The sequence below is a fragment of the Fusarium tjaetaba genome (genome assembly GCF_013396195.1).
Source record: "Fusarium tjaetaba strain NRRL 66243 chromosome Unknown NRRL66243_c0000085, whole genome shotgun sequence".
In the NCBI taxonomy this organism is placed as follows: Eukaryota; Fungi; Ascomycota; class Sordariomycetes; order Hypocreales; family Nectriaceae; genus Fusarium; species Fusarium tjaetaba.
This window is the reverse complement of record NW_023501281.1, coordinates 100964-110551: the sequence shown is the minus strand read 5'-3', so window position 1 is coordinate 110551 and position 9588 is coordinate 100964. Positions and strand designations below refer to the sequence as shown.

Below are 9588 nucleotides of genomic sequence, written 5' to 3'. Positions count from 1 at the left end.
TTTTTTTTTTTTTTTTTTTAAACCATAACTTGGCTGCATTTGCTCAGCTGTGTGAACCTTCTTGGCATGAGACTGGCAGTCCCAACTTTATGGTTTGTTCCTTTGAACATTCGGCTTTGTTTCCTCGAGTTACCTGAACTTTCTTCAGCTTAGCATTCGCTCGTGGCGATGATTTTGGATATCAAAAAGACACAGGGCAAGGTTTAGTGCTCCAGGAAGACCTGCGATCAAGAAAGGATTCCTGTTATGAACAAAGCTTCTTTCTGGTTGTCCTGTCTACGAGACAAGGGAGCCATAAAACTTAGGCCCTGAAACATGAAGGAAATAATTTAAGTTAATTTCGCATCCTCTTCTCGAGTCCGACGCTTTCTTGCTTCTAGCGGTTTGTATGGACTCACTTGGCAGTGGATGCTGATTAAACGATTTTTCGACTACCTACAAGTTCCCTTGCTTTCACAGGCTCTCCCGATCCATAAAGGAATTCCTGCATTTGGGTTTTTGAGAGTATGTACTCTATCGGTGGCTGATTTTCTCCATGACATCCATACCAAGTACTCATATAACACCACTACCAAGTAAGCTCACCTCAGTCGGACTCTCATTTCAATAGCCAAGATAATGAGATGTTCTTATGATCCGTCGATTCTTGAAATATCTTAATATGTTATTCCTTTGATATATGGAAACTTAAGGAGAAATTAAATAATATAAGAGCTGGTCATAGATGAGTCAATGGAGTCTTTTGAATCCTTCCAGCTATCCGTACTGATCGCTGCGATACCGCACTAGGTAGCTTACAGTTCTATATCAACCCCCCGCGAAAATTCCATCAACTCCCTCCTAGGTAGGTACAGCATCAACAATACAATCCTCCGTCGCCAAGATGATGAAGAAATTTGCTCGTGCCTACTCTTCGGCGTCAGCCACTCTTGGCTCAAACCCTGTTCCCCCTTCAAAGATTCAGTACATTCCTACTTCGGGAAAATACCCCAAAGGCTTTATCGCTTCAGGTGTTTTGGCTGGCGTCAAGCCTGGCAATACCAGCAAGCCCGACATCGCCCTCGTCACTTCTGATCGTCCCTGCGCCGCCGCTGGTGTCTTCACAAAGAACAAGTTCCAGGCTGCTCCTGTGACCTATAGCAGGAAGCTTTTGCAGCAGAAGAAGAACGCGGGCCTGCGAAGTGTGGTTGTCAATTCTGGTAATGCGAATGCTGTCACCGGCACCGGAGGTCTTGAAGATGCTACCAGTATGGCCCGCACAACAGATCAGAGGGTTGGTGATGAGGACTCTACTATTGTGATGAGCACTGGAGTCATTGGCCAAAGGTTAGTTTCTTCAATTGGCTGAATTTGATCTTTCAATGGCTCACAATTAATCCAGGCTGCCAATTCAGAAGATTCTCGATAAGATCCCTACGGCTGTTAGCAAGGCTGGCAGTTCTCACGAGAACTGGCTTGATTGTGCAAAGGCCATCTGTACCACAGATACTTTCCCTAAGCTCATGTCTCGATCCTTTGAGCTTCCTTCTTCTCCAGGTGTTGAGTATCGCATTGCTGGTATGACAAAGGGTGCAGGCATGATTGCCCCCAACATGGCGACTCTTCTTACCATCCTGGCTACTGATGCTCCTATCTCCCCTGCGGTCATGCCTAATGTTCTTCGACATGCGGTGGACCGATCGTTCAACTCCATCACCATTGATGGTGACACTTCCACCAATGATACTGTTGCTCTTCTTGCTAACGGTGCCGCTGGCGGAAAGGAGGTCACTTCTGAGCAGTCTCCAGACTACAAAGCCTTCCAGGAGCTCCTCACCGAGTTCTCTATTGACTTGGCCAAGTATGTCGTCCGAGACGGTGAGGGTGCTACCAAGTTTGTTACTATCCGTGTTGTCGACAGTGCTTCTGAGGAGGCAGCCCGTGAGATTGGTCGATCGATCGCCAAGTCCCCCCTCGTTAAGACTGCTCTGTACGGAAAGGATGCCAACTGGGGCCGTGTCCTTTGCGCCACCGGATATGCTCTCATTTCGCCTCCTGGTCAACCTGTGAATGACGTTCCTGAGATCACTCCCGAGCGCACCAATGTCTCCTTCGTCCCTACCGATGGCTCAGCTGAGCTGAAGCTGCTCGTGGACGGCGAGCCCGAGCAGGTCGACGAGAAGCGAGCATCGGAGATTCTCGCTATGGAAGACCTCGAGATCGTTGTCAGGTTAGGTACAGGCGACAAGTCTGCTGTACACTATACCTGCGACTTCAGCCATGACTATGTCACTATCAATGGTGACTACCGAACTTGAGGGTTGCCCCGAAGGAGTTGACGATTTTACCCACAATATAGCCTGTATTGCAGGTCTACATGACCCGGCCTGTGAATTTTGATATGATCTTCACGATATCTTGTATGAATGCGCAATGAATGCGGTATGCTGGGCCTCAAGGAGACATGCTATGCAACGCCTTGTAAATATTTCCGGAAACCTGCTACGTGACATAGATTATATATTCACTTGAATCTCAAAATATGATTCCTGCATCCCTATCAATCGTAGGTCTAGTTCTAACCAAAACCAAGTATTTATCCGGAACTCCAAAGCGACTATTCCCTTACGCACTCAGAGTACCCTTGGTGCTAGGCACCTCACCCTCTTTACCAGGTATCCTTGTGGTAGCAGCCTTGATAGCAACAGCAAGAGCCTTGAAAGCACTCTCGGCTCGATGGTGGTCGTTGTCACCGTGGAGACAGTGGACGTGCAGCGTAACACGAGCACCCTGGGCAAAGCTCTGGAGACAATGAGGGACCATCTCAGTGCTGAGCTGTCCAAGCCACTCTCGCTTCAGACCGAGGTCAACAACACTGTAGGGACGGTTGGAAAGATCGATGACTGCGCGAGAGAGGGCCTCGTCAAGGGGAGCGTAGGCGTAGCCGAAACGGGCGAGACCAGCGGGAGTGCCGAGAGCTTGAGCGAAGGCATAACCAAGGGCGATGCAGACATCTTCTGCAGTGTGGTGGTCATCAACTAGAAATATCAAGTCAGTCATTTAACATGCCTCGGTGGCGGCGGTTCAAGGGCAACGAACTGTGAAGATCACCCTTGCAGTTCAGAGCAAGACTCCATCCAGCATGCTTAGCTAGGGCATGAAGCATATGATCGAGGAAACCAATTCCTGTGTTGACAGCGATCTTTTGCGACTTGCTGGCCTGAGAAGCATGGCTATCTCCATCATTGAGAAGACGGGAGTCAGTGTCCGGAGGAAAATCGCCGCCGTCAAGGTTAAGAGCAAGCTGAATCTTGGTTTCGTTTGTATCACGGGCGAGAGCAGCCCATCGGGTAGGTTGAGAAGAAGCCATTTCTGCGAGTAGATTGGTATAGTCGTCCAATTGAATGTTTCTCGGGAAGTTGTAGACTTTTAAAACTTGACTGCATGACAGGCTCCTGTATCGGCGAGTGCCAAATTGATGGCTTCTGATACGCTACAAATTCAACCCCGCCAACTTTTTTTATCGCCTCTGACAGAGGCAATGGTCGCTATAAGCTACCCCGCTGTTGCTGGAGCCACGCCCGCTGTGGCTTCTCAGAAGGGCCTTCACACGCTAGGCTCTGGTGGAGGCGCAAACAACGGCCGGGCGGGCTTGCGGTGAGATTAGATCCAGGTCATTGTTGACTTTTGGTGGGATGTTGATTGACGTTATTTCAAACAAACCATCTCCAGACCAACCCTACATCGCTACACGCCGAGCCACAGATAAACCGAATACCTGACGACTGGGCCCAGCACTCAATGAACTGCGAATAAATCAGGAATGGAGAATTTTTTGAGGGAATGGAGGCAAGATGCCCTCAACAAGGCGCAATATGAGTCGGCCATATTTATCGGCGACAAGCTACTTGCACTGACCAGTTCGTGATATACTGATATAAACAAATCTCTTTTCCATTGTCTAACATGATATCTCGATAGATGACGATCAAGATGCCTTCTGGCTCGCCCAAGTCCACTTCGCGACAGGAAACTACACGCGCGCCCAAGCATTTCTCTCCAGCCAAGACCTCATCGCCAGAAACCCATCATGTCGCTATCTCGCCGGTCACTGCCTGATAAAACAGTCCCGCTTCGACGAAGCTCTTTCTATTCTCGGCGATCGTAACCCAACGCATCTTATAGCCAATGGCGCGAGTAACAAGCGCAAGACTCAGCCACGCCACGGACGACGTCGCGATCCAGCTGCTGAGGAGGAGGCTGCCAATAGGAGATATGAAGCTGCTATGTGTTTTCTACGTGGCATCTGCTACGCTAAACAGAATGCTTTTGATCGCGCAAAGGAGTGTTACAAAGACGCTGTGCGAATCGATGTCCAGTGTTTTGAGGCGTTCCAGCAACTGATGAACAATTCGTTATTGTCGCCTGACGAAGAGTGGCAGTTCCTTGAGAGCTTGGACTTTGATTCCATTCATGTCTCTGGAGATGTGTCGTCTTCTCAGCAGGCTGCCGACTTTACTAAGATGCTCTACACGACGCGACTGTCCAAATACCGCAATCCTGCAGCCTTTGAGACAGCATACGATTCTCTCTCGACACATTACCACCTTGCATCAAATCCAGACCTACAACTTGCTCGTGCAGATCTTCTCTATACGCAATGTCGGTACCGGGACGCTCTGAATATCACAAATGGGATCCTACAGGAAGACAAGTACAACTTCAGCGTGTACCCAGTCCATCTGGCCTGTTTGTTTGAGCTGAAAGAAAAGAATCTTCTTTTCTTGATTGCCCACGACCTGGCTGATAGTCACCCTGAAGAACCATGTTCGTGGCTCGCAGTTGGTATTTACTACTTTTCGATTGGCAAAATCCCCGAGGCACGACGATATTTCAGCAAAGCGAGTATGATGGACGCACATTTTGGACCGGCATGGATTGGATTTGCACACACTTTTGCGGCCGAGGGCGAACACGACCAAGCAATTTCGGCCTACTCAACGGCAGCGAGATTGTTCATGGGAACACATTTGCCGCAAGTGTTTTTGGGCATGCAAAATCACGCTCTCAACAACATGACGCTTGCGGAGGAGTTTTTGAAAACAGCGTATGGCCTTTGCAAAACGGACCCCTTACTCTTGAATGAAATGGGTATCGTGAAATACCACCAAGATAAACCCAAGGAGGCAGCGCAGTACTTTACAGCAGCGCTTAAGATCGCTGATGATATGGATAGCGACCCTTCGGCTTGGTTGGCTGCGAGAACAAATCTTGGACACGCTTTCAGACGGTTGAGGCACTTTAATCGAGCGCTCGCCGAGTTTGACGAGGTGCTAAGACAGGGTGGCAAGGATGCGGCCATCTTCAGCGCGAAAGGGCTGATTCTCATGGAACAGAGTAAGTCTGAGGAGGCAGTAGTCGTTCTCCACGAAGCGCTGGCGATAAATCCTCAGGACAGCATCGCAACAGAGTTATTGAACAAAGCGCTAGAAGAGACGGCATTGATTGATGGCGCGGCAGAGTCTGAAGCTGAGGATCTCTTGGACTTTGAGCGCACGTTGGGACAACGGAAGCATGATGCAGCCGTCAAGGTCAACGGGAGTCGAAAAACACCAGGGAGACCGGAGAAGGGTAAGGGGAGATTGAGACGAACGAGACGAATGACGGTTTTGGAGGACGAGGACGGTTCGCCTGAGAAGGAGGGTAGTATGATGGAGATGAGCGATGATGAATAAGGATACCAGAGAGTAGACTCAGAAGGCATAGCAAGCATAGCATTGGGATGGGGAGATTATCATATGATTGGGATAGGTCTAGGCGTTGGTGGTATGATATGCATTGGGGAACACGACATGGTTTTGAGTTAGTGAGTGTATGAACATAATATTCTGTCTCCTCCGTATGAGAAGCGGTCATGTTTGATATTCTACTCAAGTATAAGTGATATCACTAATCAATTAGCACTGAATTTGTATCTCGCACTCGGATCTCGCATAATATCCGCAAAATAAGCTCTGGTGGAGTAACCGGCACGTTAATCCATCCGGGGCGTCGCATCGGGGAACCAATAATGGGGTGCTTATTCAATCGAATCCCTGAAGCAATCATGGTCAATGGAAAAGACGGAGCTGAACGAAGAGCGAGTGCTTTTGGCGTCTGAAAATGGAAGTGGCTTGATGATATGACGCGGCGCAGAATGTATATAAGAACAAGGCATTGGAGGTCAGCTTATACTCTTCACTCTTTATACTGAATTAGTATCATAAACAAGAACAACAATAAAATGTCACGATTCTTTCCTCATACTCCCTACGCAGAGGATCAGCCTCTTGCACGAACAATACTCACAACACACGTTATCGTGCGAGCGATAACACTAAGCTCAATCATCGCAACGGGCATAACAACAACACGCCACTTGGTCCCCTTTCTCCGCCCCAAAACCACAACGTTAGCATTCTTCCCACGCCTCATCCGCTCTGCATCAACAGGCGCAGTCGCAGCGGTTGGTGTAGGAGCTTTCATGACAATCAACCGTATGCGCGGAAGAGAAGAAGTCGAGTGGCAGGATCGAAGTTGGAGATTACTCGAGAACCAAGGTCAGCTTGAGACTGATGACTGGACTGCTATAGGCGCTGGAGCTGGGGCTTTGATAGGGGCCAATGCTCTGAAGGGTTGGAGAGGTGCAGTTGGAGGACTAGGATTGGGAAGTATGGGGGGAGCTTTGGCGTGGATGGCTTGGAGATTTGGTGTGAATGGGGGCAAGTTTCCCAAGAAGGAGGAGGATCTGTAACTTGTATTGTCTTTGTATACCCCATGTTTATCTAGTATCTATCTCTACAATTTTGCTTTAACTTGATCAATCTCTTCGATCTTCTGGAACTGATAGAAAAAGTCCAGGCTCTGTGGGTTCAACAACGTCCCGCTTGGTTTGATATTACTGCCCGAGATGATCTGCTTGACTGGAAGTTCGACCTTTTTGCCATTCACAGTTGTCTGAACATTGTTAGTCTACCATATGTCATCAGTTTTGACGGTAGTGCTCACCGGAATATCGGGCACCTCAAAGATATACTTGGGCACATGCCTCTTCGTCAACTCCTTGGCAATCCTTTCTCGAATCTTACTAGCGAGTTCAGCGTTGAACTTGACTCCTGGTTTCATCAACAGGAACAAAACAACGCTCTCATCATGGTCCTGGGGTCGACGCTGGCCTACGCAGAGACTCTCAGCAACCTCCTTTGCAAAGCTTCCCTCGAGCACTGCGTAGATGTCCGCACTTCCGAATCGAATCCCACTTGGATTCAAAACTCCATCTGAGCGGCCTAGAATATGAATATGGCCTGTCTGCGGGTGAACTGCTGCAAAGTCACCTTGTGACCACACATTAGGGAATCGATCAAAATATGCTGAAGTGTACTTCTTTCCTGGAGCCGGTGTTGTATCGTTCCAGAGATAGAGAGGGACATTGGGGAACGCTGCAGTGCCGACTAAGTCTCCTGGTTCACCATCAGGAACCGGTGAGATCGGCTTGTCGAGGTCCGCAGAAGATGGATAAATTGCCATTGGTGTTCCAACAACTCGTCCTGGGCATCCACCAGCGTAGATGGGAGATAGGGGATTCTCCATGACAAAGCAGGCAGCCTTGGTAACATCAGCAATAGCAAGAAGAGACTGAACAGGAGACTCACAATATCTGTACCGCCTGAAAAGTTAGCCAACTTGATATTCGTTGGAAACGCTCCATCATAGAACCAGTCAAAGACCTGCTCCTTCAACACCATTCCGGTACTCTGAACAGCCGTCAGACTACTCAGATCTGCCTCTTTCTGAGGAACTATTCCTTCTTTCATAAGTTCACCCAACCATCTTGGACTAATTCCTAAATTCGTAACACGCTGCTCCTCCACGATCCGTAACAGAACAGAACGATCTGGTACAAAAGGCGAACCATCATAAAACACAGTCCGTCCACCAAAAGCAAGTCGAGTAACGCTAGCAAGATACATGATCCAGCCTGTAGTAGTATACTGCAATGCAACATCCTTTGGAGTGATTTCACGATGAAGAATAGCCTCTTTAGCCACTGAAACGAGGATCGGACCGACGCCGTGAACGATGGCTTTTGGTGTTCCTGTTGTTCCAGAGGAATAGTAGACTACCATTGGGTCTTGAAACCCAACTCGTTCGATGGGTGGTGGAGTTGAGGGTGCGGAGGATAGGAAAGACTCGAGACGTTGCGTCTTGGGGATTTGAGAAGTATCGTGAGGAGAGTCGAAACGCTGAACAATGATTGCTCCTTGAAAAGAAGGGCATTCTTCCATTCCCTCAACAACTCCCTTGATCTTATCGCGAAGATCGATGACTTTGCCATTATAAAGAGCACCGTCGTCAAAGAAGACAAACTATTCAGGTCAGCATTGCTATGAGCTTGGTGATATCAAAGAGCTCACCTTGGGGTCAATCTGAACAGTCCTCTGCAACAGCCCTCCAACGCCCATATCAGTAGAGCTACTGCTGAATAGCCCCCCAAGCCAAGTCGTAGCTAGAAACACAACAAGTGTCTCAACAGCATGAGCACCGACCATGACGATCCTATCTCCCTTCTTGACACCTCTCTGCTTCAATGCACTCGCCAGCTTCCCCACTCTTCTCCTCAACTCTCCCCAAGTAACGTTTTTCACAGACGAGTTACCCTCTCTGACTTCTGTGATAGCGATAGTATCATCTTCTTTGTGAAGCGTTGAGCGCTCGCCTGGTGCACCGCCTGCAGCACCTGTCCAGAGGAGATTCTCGGCGTAGTTGATGCGAATACCAGGGAACCAAGTGGGAAGCTTTGTGATTGGGATCGATTCGTCTACGACGTATGAGTAGGAACCCTCGTGGATCCAGTTTTGAGAGGCCCAGAGTTGAGCGTAGAAGTCGCTGCGCTTAGAGACGGACCATTCATATAAGTCGTTGAATGTCTAAAGCGGGTTAGTTACTTGTGCCATGTTTCTTTCACATATAAATCTACATCATACCTTGAGATTTAGTCCATGTAATTTGTTTGCCTCTTGCATAAATGCCCACATCGCCGTGCTCTTGGGATTGGGGTGTTCCCAGACCTTTCGAGGTGTCTTTGTTAGATCCATTATAATATGTGTTTCAGTCTTGCAAACGTTTCTTCTCGGAATCAGCTCAAATTATAGGTGAAGACCAAGGATTGAACTACGGTGACTACAAAAGACTACATTAAATACTCTAGGATAAATGTCCGAGGTAACTTGTCCGACGCGGCAACGCCTCGCCGTGCTCTATCGTGCGGGGTTCCGTCCCCGACATACATACTCGTCCTTTCAGCTACGGCCTAACTTGGACTGCGATAGGTTGTGAAACTTTGTCGATCTCGTCTATACCTACCTGCATGACAATGTAAGCTACTAAGGACTTGTTCCGAGCCGAGGCTTGTGGGGAACCCTGTAAGTCTATCACCATCTTTGGTTGGCTGGTGTTTACATTCAAATCACCATCATCATGCCAGTGAACAGTTGCATAATCAAAGTACAGTAGAATTTACAAACTCTCCGCTGCTAAAAAGTTGATAGCAAGATAGAAACTGCTCCTGAA

At 48.4% G+C, this 9588-nt stretch overlaps 5 protein-coding genes across 5 annotated transcripts; 3 read left to right on the top strand and 2 right to left on the bottom strand.

The window, feature by feature from the left end:
* Positions 1–883: 883 nt before the first annotated feature.
* FTJAE_4399 (arginine biosynthesis mitochondrial) lies at positions 884–2297 on the top strand (the record flags this gene model as incomplete). The annotated part of the gene is made up of 2 exons (XM_037350798.1): positions 884–1326; positions 1382–2297. The coding sequence occupies 2 exons, from the start codon at positions 884–886 to the stop codon at positions 2295–2297; spliced, it is 1359 nt and encodes a 452-aa protein (XP_037208532.1).
* Positions 2298–2604: 307 nt separating this feature from the next.
* FTJAE_4398 (imidazoleglycerol-phosphate dehydratase) lies at positions 2605–3349 on the bottom strand (the record flags this gene model as incomplete). The annotated part of the gene is made up of 2 exons (XM_037350797.1): positions 2605–3017; positions 3079–3349. 2 exons carry the CDS (start codon positions 3347–3349, stop codon positions 2605–2607), a joined length of 684 nt encoding a protein of 227 aa, XP_037208531.1.
* Positions 3350–3802: 453 nt separating this feature from the next.
* FTJAE_4397 (anaphase-promoting complex subunit 6) lies at positions 3803–5714 on the top strand (the record flags this gene model as incomplete). The annotated part of the gene is made up of 2 exons (XM_037350796.1): positions 3803–3899; positions 3961–5714. The coding sequence occupies 2 exons, from the start codon at positions 3803–3805 to the stop codon at positions 5712–5714; spliced, it is 1851 nt and encodes a 616-aa protein (XP_037208530.1).
* A 548-nt stretch (positions 5715–6262) lies between these two features.
* On the top strand, positions 6263–6772 carry FTJAE_4396 (uncharacterized protein; the record flags this gene model as incomplete). The annotated part of the gene is made up of 1 exon (XM_037350795.1): positions 6263–6772. One exon carries the CDS (start codon positions 6263–6265, stop codon positions 6770–6772), a length of 510 nt encoding a protein of 169 aa, XP_037208529.1.
* A 44-nt stretch (positions 6773–6816) lies between these two features.
* Positions 6817–9113, bottom strand: FTJAE_4395 (acetoacetate ligase; the record flags this gene model as incomplete). Its single annotated transcript, XM_037350794.1, has 5 exons — positions 6817–6975; positions 7027–7623; positions 7671–8384; positions 8433–8945; positions 9003–9113. 5 exons carry the CDS (start codon positions 9111–9113, stop codon positions 6817–6819), a joined length of 2094 nt encoding a protein of 697 aa, XP_037208528.1.
* Between the last annotated feature and the right edge of the window lie 475 nt (positions 9114–9588).